The sequence below is a fragment of the Pelodiscus sinensis genome, chromosome 21, assembly GCF_052426305.1.
Source record: "Pelodiscus sinensis isolate ZL-2025 chromosome 21, ASM5242630v1, whole genome shotgun sequence".
Lineage (NCBI taxonomy): Eukaryota > Metazoa > Chordata > Testudines > Trionychidae > Pelodiscus > Pelodiscus sinensis.
Genome location: NC_143072.1, coordinates 20,020,281 through 20,035,270, shown reverse-complemented (window position 1 = coordinate 20,035,270; position 14,990 = coordinate 20,020,281). Strand labels below are relative to the sequence as shown.

General features: G+C 50.0%; 1 protein-coding gene across 1 annotated transcript; it reads left to right on the top strand.

Annotated features, from left to right (window-relative positions):
* The first annotated feature begins 29 nt into the window (after positions 1 to 29).
* LHX1 (LIM homeobox 1) lies at positions 30 to 14,537 on the top strand. The gene is made up of 5 exons (XM_006138626.3): positions 30 to 1,284; positions 4,501 to 4,727; positions 6,207 to 6,484; positions 9,917 to 10,082; positions 12,756 to 14,537. The coding sequence occupies exons 1-5, from the start codon at positions 1,115 to 1,117 to the stop codon at positions 13,133 to 13,135; spliced, it is 1,221 nt and encodes a 406-aa protein (XP_006138688.1). The 5' UTR covers positions 30 to 1,114; the 3' UTR covers positions 13,136 to 14,537.
* The last annotated feature ends 453 nt before the right edge of the window (positions 14,538 to 14,990 follow it).

The following is a 14,990-nucleotide window of genomic DNA, read 5'->3' as shown; positions in this document are numbered from 1 at the left end:
AACATGCAATCCAGCGAGAAGCCGCCTGGAGCTGGGACCGAGACGCGCGGAGAGCGGGACGCACACGCCAGACCAAGCGAGAGAGGCTCCTCTTTGGAAAGACCTTTTTGCACAGAGGATCCGGCCCTGCAGATCCTCCTCTTCCTCCTCCTCTTCTTCCTCCTCCTCCTCCGCAGCCCCTGCTTGGAACATTTTTGGCTTCGAGCCGCCGCCGAAGACTGGCAACAGAGCAAAACCAAACCAAAACCAAACCAAAACGCACCACCCACCTCACCCTCCACCGCCACCACAGCAAAAAGCATGCAGGGCAATATTGTCTCTGCAGGGACCAGGCTAGGAGTTTTGACTAGTGGACTAGACATATAAACAGGGGTAGGTAAAACTCTGTCTTGCTGAAATATACAAGGGGGCGTTTGAACTGGTGTCAAGAAGACTGTAGCCACGTCCAGCGAGAGGAGCTACATCTGGCTGATTTGTAGTATGAAAATAGATCTCTCTCTCTAACAACTAGCGTCTCTCCCCCTCCCTTCCCAGGGCGGCGCTTTGCAACGCATACCATGACCGATTAGAGCAATGATACTAGGTTAGGATCCAAAGCTCCTTTTGATTATTATAATTATTTTATCTCTCCCCCCCCCCTTTTCCTTTTTGACTTCTCGTTGGGAAAAAGCAGATGCACTTTGACTCCTGACTGCTCTACCTCAGACCTGAGAAAACTCGCCACATTTTTGTTTAATTAGTATTAATTGTTATTTTCATGCGCGTTGATCTTTTTTAATTGTTGGGGTTTTTTTAATTGTTATTTTATTGGCCGGGATTCTGCTGCCGTATTGAAAAGCTGGGCCGGGGGTGTTTTTTTATTGTTGTTTTGTTTTGTTTCTTTTCTTTCGATGTTTGCGTGCCCCTGTTAGGACATTGGAAAGAAGATCTTTCCCCGCCTTCCCTTCCTTTGCTTCTCCCCTTTTTCTCCTCCGAGGCTTTTAAAGCAAACAAAAACAACCCCCCCCCCCGACGCCGGTGTTCTCTTCTTTTTTAATTTTTGTTTGGTTTTGTGGTTTTCTTTTTTGCTTGACATCTGGGAGCCAACCCCCCACTCTCAAAATAGCCAAAGACAATGGTGCACTGTGCCGGCTGCAAAAGGCCTATCTTGGACCGTTTTTTGTTGAATGTACTGGACAGGGCTTGGCATGTGAAGTGTGTTCAGTGCTGTGAATGTAAATGCAATTTGACAGAGAAATGCTTTTCCCGGGAAGGCAAGCTTTACTGCAAAAACGACTTCTTTCGGTAAGTACCGGACTCCCCCGTCGGAAGCCGGGGCTCGCATTTCTCCTTTTTAACCTATTTTTTTCTTTTTCTTTTTTTTTGAATAGGACCGAGGTTTTCACATTTTTTTTTAATCCCCCCTCCCGGGCCTCTCCCCTTGCGCGCACACACGAAATATCCTTCAGCTCTCTTCCTCAAGGTGATGGTCTGGGGAGGGCGCAGACGAGGGGAGGGCCTTTGGGGTGGTGGCAGTCCCCGTGGAGGGGGCGGGCGTGCGTTTTGCCTTGGCGAAGGGACAGCTGTGGGGAAGAGGAGGGCAGAAAGTCGGAAGGACGGCGGGAGTAGCTGTCCAGCGCTTCTGGGAGCCCAGAGGTTATCTCGGATCGCTGGCGGGTGTCCGTCAACTCCCTTCAAAGAGCCGGGCCTTGTGGAACTTCACTGCCAAAGTTCGCTTCCAACTAGACTTTTGTGTAACATCTTCCAGGGCCCGATTCTCTGCCCCGATCCCCCAGAAAATAAAACGAGAAGCCAGGCCAAATCCAGCGGAGATTCGGGGGATTTTTTTTTTTTTAGGCCATCCCTCCTGCGCCCAGCCCCAGATTTGTATGTTTGAAATCAGCCCCTCCAGGAGGATTTCCTCGAGTTGGGAAAACAGCCAGAATGACAGCTTCGCCCTAAATTCCCGTTCCCAGTTTCCTAACATGTGGCAGCGTCCCGGGGACTTTTGTTGTTGTGTGTTTGGGTCCAGGAAAGGGATTCTTGTCATGTAGCTTGCGTGCAAAAATTAGGATCAGCCGACAATATTGCGCGGTGATCGTAGGGCCAGCAAAGCCCTGTTTCCATTGAACCCCGCCTCTCCCCGCCCTTTGCAGCGTAAAACTTTAAAAATAAACCTACAGGCCGCGTAGCCACCGATGTAGTGCGCTATATTTCCCCGGGGCACTAAAATGATCATCGGCTAAAAGTTCCTCTCGTTTTCCTCGATCGTGTAAACGATGGTTTCTCCCTCGTTCTACCTCCCCCGTTTGGGGGTGAAATCGGAGTTGCCGAGGCGGCTTTCGGAGCGCTGGGAGTTGAAAGACCCCACTAAAACGCAGGTTTTGCTACTTCCAGTCAAAGAGCAAGTCTCACAACAAACCCAAGCAAAGCGAACAGCGCACCTGCAAGTGCTTGAATTGAGAGATTTAAAAAAAATCCCTAAACCCTCTTTCGGCTTCATTTAGCTCTGACTTTGAGCCGGAAGGCAGCGCTCTGCTGAGAGGTCTCCTCGTCTGAGGGGGTGTTGGGGGGCCGGGGGGGTTTGCTTCGACGGTAGAAATAAACTCTCGCCTTTATGAAGAATTTTTAAAAAGCCACGCGGCCTACAGTAGAACCCCACCCCCCACCCCGCGCAAGTTTGGTCTGGGGGATGTGCCCGTGTAAGTGTCCAGCCCCCGTGTGTTCAGGGGGAGATCACGGAGTAGGAAATGACACATTTGCTACCCGGCTCTGGGGCCAAGCTAGACCCGGAGGAAGTCGGTGTGGACGCTGCGGCGCTAAATCCGTCTGCGGCTTTTAGTAAATATGTGATAACTGGATTTGAATAATAAACGTTGTTTCTCCAAGAGGAAGCTGTGTACAAACAACTCCCCCCCCCCCCCCGCTACCCCCCTACCCCCACCTCTTTACTCCTCTCCAGGCGCAGCAGCTGTAACAATCCACATCCCTGCCAGACAAGCACTTCACACCCCTTCCCCAAACTCCTCCGGCTGCGCGGGGCTGAGGATACCCTCAAACCGAGCTGTGGGGAGGGGACCCAGCTGACACGCTGCAAGGAAGCCAAACAAGGGGTTTAACTTCTCGGGTCTGGCCTAGGACAGGTCCTTGATTTGGCGGCGCGGCCCTAGGAAAAAGACACTCGCCAATTGTGATCCTCTTGCAAAACAAAACTCCGAATCCTTGAAATGATCCTTGGGTTTTTTTTTCTCCTTTCGCCCCTCTAAACTGTTCCCCAGATGGAAACGGAAAAGCCGGATCTCTCCCTTTCCCGGGAGAGAGAAACCTCAGATGCCATTTCGCCCCTTGTCTGGCTTGTGTGTGAAATTAAATCAAAGGGTGTTTATTGATTGCAACATACAAGAGCCACAAAAGGCCCCCGCTTTTTAACTCGTTCGCGTAATCCTGTCTCCTCTGCCGTTTCCGCCTGACCTAGGGGGCTCGGCTAAAAGCGGCTTGCCTTCCAAAAGCAATCGGTGTAAAGGCCTCCAATTGAGGTGGGGTGCAAATATTTGCCGCGTCTGGGCTGCAGATGCGGGCTGCCTCGAATTCTCAGGGTTCCGCGAAAAAACAACAACCTGGAGGAAGGTTTATGGACCTGCTTTTAAAATCATTTAAATTGCCCTACGTATATATAAGCTCCTGCACAGTCCTGTAGGACAAGTGTCCATATGTTGTACAAGTGCATTGAAAAAACAGGCGATTTTTAAAGCACACTTTACGTTTTCATCCGCCCCGGGAGTTAAGGTAACTAAGGTGTATTTTTCCCCCCTCCCCAAAAAAATAAAGGCTGATACAGAATAACTGAGCTAAAATAGATGAGCCGGGTGTTTTACTCCCTCCGCTTTCCCCTTCCCCCAAAGTTTGTGAAGTAGCTGACCCGATCAAATGTGAGCCCCTCGCCTTCCTACGTGACAAGCAACCCTGCGACCGGTGTCTCCCTCGCACCTTTACCCAGGATGCTCAAGCACAATGCAACACCCTTGACAAATTGATAACGTATCAGAAATTCGGCTTAATGTTTATTAGAGCGTCGTTAATCAATGTGTCAAGGTTTAAAGGGGAAACTCTCGACAGCCCAGCTCCAGTGTTTTAATTAATCTTCCAGCGATTTATCCTCTTCCCAGACCACTTCTTTTGAACATATCATTTATTATCTAGATATAATGGAGGGAATCTTTTCCTTCACGGATAAAATAACGCCCTTTGATCGGAAGAATGCTTGTAAAAGTGTTCGCTGCAGGCGATTTGGGGGATTTTTTATTATGTGTACGAATGTAAAGCTTCCAGGAAAGGTGGCCCCTTTGCTGCTTTCTTCCCTCCTTCATAAAAAAAAATGGGTTTGATTTAATATAAAAAAAGTGTCAGGCGCTGTTTGAATTGTGGATCGCTGCTAGGACGGGATCCTTCGGGTCCCTCGGATGATGCGCTGATCCTGGTGTTTTTCCACTTTTTTTTCTTCTTCTTCTTCTTCCTCGCCAGGTGTTTTGGGACCAAGTGCGCTGGCTGCGCCCAGGGCATCTCCCCCAGCGACTTGGTCAGGAGAGCCCGGAACAAAGTGTTCCACTTGAACTGTTTTACGTGTATGATGTGTAACAAGCAGCTCTCCACCGGCGAGGAGCTCTACATTATCGACGAGAACAAGTTTGTCTGCAAAGAAGATTACCTAAATAACAGCAATACTGCCAAAGAGAACAGCCTGCACTCAGGTGAGGGGGGCTCTGCCGGGCTCCTGCTGGGCGGCCAGCTGGCTTGGGAAAGGCTAAAATCCAACGCGGGGCTGCAAAGCGGGTGATCTGGCACTCGGGGCCTGACCCAAAGCCCACTGAGCGCGCCCACTGGCGTGGGATCGGTCGGGGGGGTGTCCACGCACCCCCACCCGCACCTCTCCCCAGCAGCGTCCAACCTACCTGAAGAGTCAGATCTCGCCTCTCCTATCCCCTTTGTGTCAGGAAAGTTCTACAAAATCGCCTCCCGTTTCTTTTTCTTTTTCTTTTCTTCTCTTTCCCCTTGTTATTTGTTTCTCTGTCTATTGGCAAGTCAAGATTTTTGGGACCCCGCTCAACTTTCACCATCGTGTCTAAACTGGAGGCGAGGAAGCCTTCCTGATTTGCGAGGGGGGGGGAAGAGGAGGGGAGAAGGGCAGCATTAGGCAGAGCTGAAATGCAACACGCGCACAATGCAAAAAGAACAGCTGTGGTTTCCTGTGTGTGCTGACATTTCATTTTGGAAGGGTGCATTTTTTTTTTTACCATCAGAAAGGGCTGTGGGGTGCAGGCTGGTAGTGCCAGAGAGACCGGCGAATATTTGCGCGGACGATACAGAGTCGGGTTTTGTTTCCTTCTGTACTATCAAGGGAGCCGTCTGAGTGGGGGCCTTGGGGGCCTGAGGTCTGCCCCCGTCTCCCAAACTAGCGCCCCCCCCCCCCGTCCCGTCGGATCCCTCAGAAAAGCCCAGCCTGACTGACCACTCGGCCGTATTTCAGAGTAGGGATTTCACCGGCCGGCGCGACGCGTGAGCGGTCTGCGTGGGACAGCGGGAGCTATGTTAGACGCTGTGACTCCCCCGCTGGCCATCTGATCCACGGCCTATTGGGCCGGCTGGGGTTTTGCGTCTGTGGCCTTGGGAACCCACCTAAGCGCGCCGCTAGCCGAGAGACAGATGCGCCCTTGCGCCCGACTCGGGAGCTGCTTGGCAGAACCCGATCAATCGGCCAGCTGCGAAAGGCCGATTTCCAAGTGGGACTGCGGGTTGATGTGTGGTTCACCCCGAAGTCAGCTAATGCTCTGAAATACAGGCCAGGCTTTTTTTATTATTGATTTTTATTCTTTATTTTATTTTATTTTATTTTTTGAAGGCGAGGTATTTTTTAAAGCTTTGGACGAGATCAGATGAGTTGATTGTGCTGGTCTCGCCTGGTCTCAACAAAAAGATGTGGCCATTTAAATCCCCCTTCAGTGGGAGGCGGGGGGCGGGGTAGGAGAGTCCAGTGGGTAGTGCCCTAGGAAAGAGCAGAGGGGTGGAAGCGGTGGGGGGCCCAAGATGGGGAAGGTGAAGGGGTCCAAGGCGCTGTAGGTGTCCAAGGCGCATTGAGCGATCCTTCCCCCGCGTGTGTTCCCCGGGCAAGGTCCGCCGATCCTCCCGCACAAACGACCTGAGTGTGACCCCCCCCCTTTCCTTCCGCCCAGCCACGACCGGCAGCGACCCGAGCCTGTCTCCGGATTCCCAAGACCCTTCCCAAGACGACGCGAAGGACTCCGAGAGCGCGAACGTGTCGGACAAGGAGGTTGGCAGCAACGAAAACGATGATCAGAACCTGGGGGCCAAGAGGAGGGGGCCCCGCACCACGATCAAAGCCAAGCAGCTGGAGACGCTGAAAGCCGCCTTCGCAGCCACCCCCAAACCCACCAGGCACATCAGGGAACAGCTGGCCCAGGAAACCGGGCTCAACATGCGCGTCATACAGGTACCAGCCCCCAGCCCCCGCCTCGGCTGCCAGGGCGCAGCGTCGGGGTGCACGGGTGGGGAGGAAGAGAGGGTCTGGTCGGTTCATCGCATGGGGGAGCAGCCAAAGGCAGGCTGCCTTGTGGGGTCTCCAGGTAAATCTCTAAAGGGCCAGGCTGGGCTGGTTTAAAAGTTTAACTTTGCATCTGGAGTGGGGAGCCTTTGGGGGGGCTCGGGGCCTGCTGCCCCACGACACAATCAGTGGGGGGTGCCCCAAAGTGAGAAGCAAAACAAAAAAAAACCGCCTAGCTGGACTGAGAAACAGAAAGGCCCTTCCCACATTCCCCTGCGCACCAGAGCCTACAGGCCCTGGCTAGTAGATTTTATGCCCCCCCAGGCTCTGGGATGAGGCTCCCCAATGTTGGGGGGAGCCCCACCCTCTGGGGCCAGATCCAGGCAAGCCGAGGGCCCAGTCCAGTCTCCGAGCCATAGTTTCCCCATCCTTGATTTACAGGATTCACTTCCAAATTCAGCACCATCAATTGGGGGGGGGGGGGAGAGGGTTGAGTTGCTAAGCGAGTTAAAGAGAAGGGATTTAGCCTCGGGTCTCCCCTGGGTAGCAAAAAGCCTCCAGGCCTACAGAAGGCAAGATTTGCAGACCCCTCCTCATTCCCTGCGCTCTCTACCTGTCCATGACCCGGACCCCTTCCAAAAGTCAGGGGGAAGCGTGAGAATGCAGCCCACAGTGACTGTACCTAAAACCGAGGCAGACTTATAGAAAGCAAAGGCCTGGGTGCTTAGCTTCCTGGTCAGTCCCCAGAAATTAAAAATTAAGGAATTAAAAAACAAAACAGGGAAAGTCCTGTTTGGGCATTGAAATATAATTCATTATCCATCAATTATATTATTGAAAGAGCTAAACAGCTGCTTGAAGTGCCCGGCGCCTGATGTGTATTGAAATTTCCTTCTGTGGGGTTGGGCTGAGAGACGCTGTAGGAGGTGAAAAAACCTTCCCTGCGTTTTATATTCACCTTTCCTTGAGCTCCTGCCCTCTAAGCCACAAGGAGCAGCAACAGCTGAACAGGCAAGGAGCATAGAAGGGGGGAAACAGAGAAAGAGGGACAGGAAAACACAGAATAAGAGGAGGCGGGAATGGCCAGGAAGAAAGGAAGGATAATGCCTCCTGATACTGCTACTGCCTGGTGCAGAGCAAATTAACACACCCCAAACTACCAGGTACCTTCAGGCTTTAGAGATGAATGAATATGTAGGAAGCATCGTGAATGCAAAGATTGCAACCCGCCTGCATCGTCACCCCAAACTGGAATGTCACGGCCAGCGCCCTCGCTTCGCGTTGCCAGCCACCCCTCACCGGGGGGTTCGCCCGAGATGTGGCCCCTAACACCATGCCCGGACTTTATTTATTTTGTAAAGGCAGCGGAAGGAGCTGCGACTGGGCTCGAAATTAATAACCAGAAATGTGAGGGGTTAATGGATAAATAAGAATGACAATGCGCTGGAATTATTAAAAGGTTTATAAACCCGCAGCGCTGGGGGTAATGGGGGGTTAAGGGACCATTAAGGCGAGGTTAGATTGGAGAGTCTCAGTGTGAGGATAATTAGGAGTAATCTTGTCAGGGTAATAAGAATTAACTCAATCATTCTTGACCTGCAGCCGCAGTGGTATAAGCGAAAGGGCCTGATTTGAAATGTTCCGTTCAGCACCGACTGCGCATTTAAGGACAGTTTAGTTGTGTAGCAGAAGAATATACGTGTGTGTACACAAAGAGAGAGCTGTGCATGGGTGTGTTAATAAGCCCCTTTGCAGTTGTGGATATGCATATATAAGAATAAAGGGTGTGTATGTGTGTGTCTATATATGTACACTCGTTATTCTTATAGAAACATCTATTCATTTATGTATAGCCTTTATTCTTGTGTATGCAGCTATACATGTATCCGTGTATATATGCATTCACACTATATATCTAATATTTTGTTTCAGCTACATCAGACTAACACGGCTACATTGCTATCACTATATATCTAATCTTATCTAGATCTGTAGTGTGACTACATATACACACTCTGCAATTGTTTGCGCACAATGGGTATCTCTATCGCTACACATTCAGTTATATATGTCTGTGTAAATATGCATCTCTGTGTGTACACATGAACGCTTCGGTGTACATACCTTTCCCAGAAACTATCTGCCATGAAGTTAAAATTAGACCGGCGCTTAATTTGCACCTGATGTTCGGCGCGTTTTGCCTGAACAAAGGTGACAGGATCGAGCCCGCAACTAGAAGGCAAAACAACATCTGTGTCCGGGTGGGTTTTCCCCCCCCTCTTAAAAGAAAAATAGCACCCGCCTTTGTTTTCCTTGGAGCGGGGTTTTGCTCTCGCTAGCCCCGCCGCCCCAGGACGGGAGAGCCCTGAAGTTAATTAGTGACCCGGGGAGCGAAGCGCTGAGGACTTTGCTTTGTTTTTATTGAAGAGGGAGGCGCAACGCTGGCTTTAAATCGCCTCTCCGACGTGCTTCGAGTCCGTCTCCACGGACAAAAGATTCAAACCAAACCCCGTTTCGAAGCACCCGGAGACATTGCTCGTTGGGTTCCCCAGAGGTTGTTTGAGCCCCGCGGGTCATTTTTCTCTGCGGTCCTGGGTTAATTCGGAGACCAGTCCCGCCCCATCCGACACAGCCCGCGCCCTGGGGCTGGTGCTAGCGCTCCATTGCGCATTGCTACCCGGCCTCTCGCTCCCGCGGGTGCATCCGAAGCGGGTCTCAGTGCTGGTGGGATTTGGGGAATTCGAGACTCGGCTTTGCCAGGGGTGGGGGCCAGACGGGCCCTGGCTGGGGGGAGCCCGCCTCTAGTGACCTACGGTCTGTCCCCGGCGCCCGGATGGACCCACGCACTTTGCTGTTTCTCAGCCCGCTTCTCGCCTGCCCCCCGGGGCTCTGCAGAGTCCTTCTCCGTCCGCCTGCTCGGGGCGGAAAGAGGTGCTGAGAGCCTGGGCGGAAAGGGACACCCAACAGGAGGGAGAGCGGGAAGGAGCCCCGGGAGAATCGGTTCAGCGCCTCGGGGGCGGCGGGGAGGGAAGCCACACGCCGCCTCCTCGCTGCTAGCTCTGGTCCCTGCCTGGGGGGCAGAGGGGCGGGGAGCCCTGGCTACAGATCCGCGCCGGGGTGGGGTGAGCTCAGCGCGGGGCTGGTCTGCAGGGGGAATCCGAGGGGGAGTCACACGGTGCCCTGCCTGTGCGTCTAGGCGCGGGGAGAGGGGGTCTAGGGGCGCGCCACGCCCGGGTCCCTGGCCTGCGCGGCTCTGCCGGGCTGGGGGGGATGGACGGAGGCAGGGCTCGCTGCAGGCTCGCCTGGGGTGAGGGGGGATCAGCCTGTCCCAGGCGTCGGCTCCTCACCTCCCCCCTTCTCTCTCCTCCTCGCCCGGCCCAGGTGTGGTTCCAGAACCGGCGCTCCAAGGAGCGGCGCATGAAGCAGCTGAGCGCCCTGGGGGCCCGCCGCCACGCCTTCTTCCGCAGCCCGCGCCGCATGAGGCCGCTGGTGGACCGGCTGGAGCCGGGCGAGCTCATCCCCAACGGGCCCTTCTCTTTCTACGGAGGTGGGTGAGCGCGCCCCGGCGCGGGAGAGAAGCCAGGGCCGGGCCAGGTTCCCTGCGCCCCGGCTGCGACGCGCTGTCTCCGGGCTGCGCACGGGGGAGTTACCAGGGAGGGGTACAGGGCCCGGGCAGATCCCTGCCAAGCAGCCCCTGTCGCCTGGTGGAGAAGGGGGGGAGGGGCGCCTGGCTCCGGAGAGCATTGAAACACCAGCGGGGAAATGGGCTGAGGATGGGCCGGGCTGCTCCTTGTTTGCAGGAGAGGGGGAGGTTTGGGGGAGGAAGACCTGGGAGGTTTCTCTCCTCCAAGCCTGTTTCCTCTCCAGAAGGCAGCCCTGGGGGCACATTCCTGGAGTCCTGGAGTTAAAATCTCCTTGCAAAGCTTGGGGGAAGGTTCGGAGGGAGGGGGCTATCTTATTCTGGAGGAAGGGAGAGGCACCCACAGAAAAGTTGCCCTGGGCGAAGGACTCCCTTTCCCAGATCCTGGTAGATACAAGACACAGAGCTGGTAGTAAACCCAGGAGCTGTCTTGCTGAAAGTAAAGATCTGAGTTGGTATAGGGCAGGGGTGGGTGACCTTTTTTGGGTTGGGGCTGCTGACTCACAGAAAAGTCAGTCGAGGGGGGCTGCACACAAGTGAGAAGCAAATAAAATAAAACCCCCTCACTGATGTGGCCCCCAGCTGAGAAGGAGAAAGACACTCCTCTCGCATTCCCCTCACACACCAGAACCTTGGGAGGTACCAGGCTAGTAGATTTGTGTGCTCCAGCCCCATGGGATTGGGGAGGGTAGAGCACCAGCGTGGGCTCCCCAATGCTGTGGGGGGGGGGGGGGGGAGGGAAGTCCTGATCCTGGCAAAGGCCTTAGGTTTCCTGTCCTTGGTATAGTGAAAGGCTCCCTCCCGCTCTCTTCCTTGTTTTGGCTGCTCCTTGGCTCTTCCTGGGATTCGTCTGTTACACATTAGATGAATCCGAGGGAATGTGTATAAACCAAACTGCAGAAAGCATCCCACCCCAGCTGGAATGAATGCACCAATTGACGGTGGGGGAATAAACAAACACATTAGGCTCACAAACCTGTCTGGGGGAGGAGGGAATGGAGGGAACAGGAAGGCACAGAAATGAAGAATGCAATCAAATGTAGTGAGCCACAGCCTGTGTAGCCCCATCCTACAGTCAGCGCGGCTCTGGGTAGAAATAAACTCCTTGATCCGTGGCATTTTCCTAAGGTGAGAATAAGGAGCGGGCATAAAACAACAGGCCCTGTCAGTGTTGTTTTCAGACACCTTTTAAAAGAACAGTCACCTGTTTGATTTCACTGTAATTTAGGCTGCTCATCCTTCCCCCTTTCCCTTTTATTTGAAATGGGTTCCACTGCCTTTCCCCCTGCATTCTTCCAGCAAGGTAATCTGAGGTGGTGTGAAAGCTCCATTGTGAAGGAGGGAAGGGGTTGGATTTCAGTAGATCAAGTGACAGACATATAGGAAAGGTGCTAGGCATATCCTGTGGGCCAGGATCAACAGGGGTGGATCCCTCCTGCTAAAACAACTTGCACCAAGGCTTTCCAATCCACCCAGATGCAGACGTCATCTTATCAGCTACGCAGTATTCGCTTTGAAATTCCATTGGTTTCTTTCTCTTTTTTCTCTTTGTTTTCGTGCAATGGTGCCGCCTTTGGAGACAAAAGGTTGGAATTCAGACTTGCTGAAACTTGAAAAATGAATCCGATCACTGCATGGGCAAAACCGACAAGGAATCCAGTGGCATTTAAAGACTAACACATTTATTCGGGCATAAGCTTTCCTGAGAGACAACTCACTTTTTCAGCTGCTTGTAGAGTAAAGGAAAGAAGAAAGGAAGGGGTACAAAGATGAGAGTGTGACATCCGTGCTAATTGTCACACTCCCATCTCGGTGTCCCTTCTTTTGTTCTTCACGAATCTGAAGAAGTGAGTTGTATCTCAGGAAGCTTATCCCCTAACACAGCAGTTAGTCTGTAACTTCAAAAAACGAGTAGTCTGGGGGCATCTTAGAGACTAACTAAAAGTGGGTTTTGCCCAAGAAAAGCTCATGATTCTGTGTGTTTTGGTTAGTCTCAAAGGTGCCACAGGACTCCCTATTGCCTAATAAATTTGTTAGCCTTTAAAGTGCCACCAGCTCCTTATTGTTTTCGCCAAAACAGACTAGCTGGGCTAGCTCTCTGAAATCTGCTTGGGCAAAGCACATTACCTTAAAAACGCCACTTTCCTGTACTTACCATCAACTCCTTGGAGCAGAAGGTTATGGTTATACAGTGCGTGTGAAGTTGGGCACCTTTCTCTGAAAATCAGCACCTGAACCCCTATTCAGGGCCAGCTTTTTGAAAGCGGTTAGCACCTCTATAGGCACCTGAATGGAGAGGCCAGCTGGGGGTGGAGCACTTGTCCTTCAATGGGAAGTAAGTGCTCCTGAGTGCCAATCACTTAGGAAAATCTGGCTCCTTTATTTAAGTGTCTACCTGGGTACTGGGCTCCTCTGAACATCTGGTCGAGGTGCTTAATTGAGGGCCTGAGCCAAAGCCCAGTGAACTCAGTGGAAAGATGCGTGCTGCTTTCAGTTAGCTTTGAATCAGATTAATGCACCAAGTTCTTTTTTTAACATTTAGTTCCTTTGCATTATTCTCTCTCTCTCTTTGCCTCATAGATTATCAGAGTGAATATTATGGCCCTGGAAGCAATTATGATTTCTTCCCGCAAGGACCCCCTTCATCTCAAGCTCAGACGCCCGTTGATCTCCCCTTTGTGCCCTCTTCTGGGCCATCAGGAACTCCTTTGGGTGGGATGGATCACCCTTTACCTGGACATCACCCTTCCAGTGAGGCTCAACGCTTCACTGACATAATGTCACACCCACCTGGAGACTCACCCAGCCCTGAGCCCAACCTGCCAGGTTCTTTGCACTCCATGTCTGCAGAAGTTTTTGGTCCAAGTCCTCCGTTTTCTTCGATATCTGTCAACGGCGGTGCTACTTACGGCAATCACTTGTCACATCCCCCAGAAATGAATGAAGCGGCTGTGTGGTAGCTTTAAAACAAACTGGGTCTAAGTAAGTGATGATCTTCTAGTCTGCTTATGTTATGGTGTACAGAAATGAATAAATATAACATCTCTCTTGCCCTAAGACAATTTTACCTTGGGAATGAACTGAATCCAAATCACTCCAAGGCAAGCTTTGCTATAGACCGGGACAATCTTCATACTATGGTTGTAACAAACAAAAAGGGACTTTTTTTGTACCCTTGAAAAGACACTGGTGAAGCTGTACAGTAAAAGTGTTGCCATAGGTTGAATACCCTGTTGGATGTCACCCTAAGAGCCACAATCCTTAGAAATGTTTTGTTTAAAAAAAAAAAAAGAACAAAACAAAGGTCAAAGAAAGGGAGGGGGGAAGCAGCGAGAACTCTAGCGTTCCTGGTTAAGGATGCTTCTGGCATTATGAATTTGTTAATTTTGTCTCTCAGAAAGTTCAACAACAACAAACTCTTTTTAGCTTCAGAAATGTGAGCCTGCTGACTATCAGGTGGGACTTTTTTGTTGTTGGTTTTTTTTTTTAAATTATTTTGCCAAAATAACAAATACTAAATGTAAGCCCTCAGCATCAACTCTTCTACCTTCACAAAGCTACATACACAAAAAACAAAAACAAAAACAAAATCCTCATAATAACAAAGGTCACGAACCAGACCTCTCACTAAAAATGACTTGAAACAAACAAATAAGTATTCTACCTTCACAAAAAAAAAAAAAAAAAAAAAAAACCTTAAACAAAAGACTCTATTGAACTAAAAACAGTCAACTGTTTACGTATAATGTTAAATTCAGGAGTTCAATGTTTTACTAATAAATCCTGTTTTAGAACCTCTTGTTCAAAAGCAAAATGTTTTGAGCAACCAACCAAAATAGATCACTTTCTTTTCTGTAGATGTTACATGACAGACTGCAGGGCTTGTGGTTCACTGTGCTAGTTGTAAAAGGTGTTGTTTACAGAAGGCAAAGAAAAAACCCACGAAAACCAGACAGTTGCCAAATAAAGTAATTATATAGCACAAATACTGTAAGGTGCTTTGCACCAGCAACCTGAGAAAGTGGTTTTTTTTAAAGTGTTATAAGGTTAAACAAACAAACATCTTTGCTAATTTTTAGTCCTGTTGAACATTCATGGAATTGTTAATATGACTTATATAGACCCACACAGGTTTTATTTTTGTGTCTTTAAAAGAAAAGTCCAAAATATTTAAATTTTATGGTCAAATATGCAGTCAACAGCTGCTACTTTTTTCTTTATATATTAAATTTCTCATATGTCTTTTATTGTTCTAATAAACCTAAGCTTGTGTGACCTCCAGTGCATATTAGACCATTCACTGTATGAAAGAAAACATGTTGGATAAAATTTGTGAGTTTTTAATAAAATTAGAAAATCTGATGTTTAGATAACTTGTGTTTCATTTGATGTTTTAAATAATTTTAAATGGATCCTCTTGAGTAAAATAGCCCTGGAAAGATACATCCACTATACTTGTATTGTGTATCTATTTTGCTTTGGTAGAAGTCTAAACCCTGTTAACATCGATCTTCATCTGCATCTGTAGTTTCATCCTCTCTTTGCATCTGCAGACTTAATTGATACAGTGCAAAAATATGTTCATCTATCAATTAAATTACAGAATTGGAAGATAATCAAATTGCTTAATTATATTAATTCATTCTAGGTCTATGGTAAGGCACAAAATGTGTCAAATGTTCATTTTTTATGCATATACAAAACTGTATTGTGACTCTGTCAAAAGCCTGTAAATATATGATTTAGGATTGATCCATTTTTAGTTCAATTTATTTTCCATAGGTAATTCTGCTTTCCAATTTGGTGGTCTGAGAG

What these genes read in the sequence shown, in the direction of transcription:
- LHX1 (XM_006138626.3), top strand. Translation starts at nt 1,115, where the DNA reads ATGGTGCACTGTGCCGGCTGCAAAAGGCCTATCTTGGACCGTTTTTTG. An exon ending in TGCAAAAACGACTTCTTTCG is followed by an intron (nt 1,285 to 4,500) that starts GTAAGTACCGGA and finishes CTTCCTCGCCAG; the next exon opens with GTGTTTTGGGACCAAGTGCG. An exon ending in TCAACATGCGCGTCATACAG is followed by an intron (nt 6,485 to 9,916) that starts GTACCAGCCCCC and finishes CGCCCGGCCCAG; the next exon opens with GTGTGGTTCCAGAACCGGCG.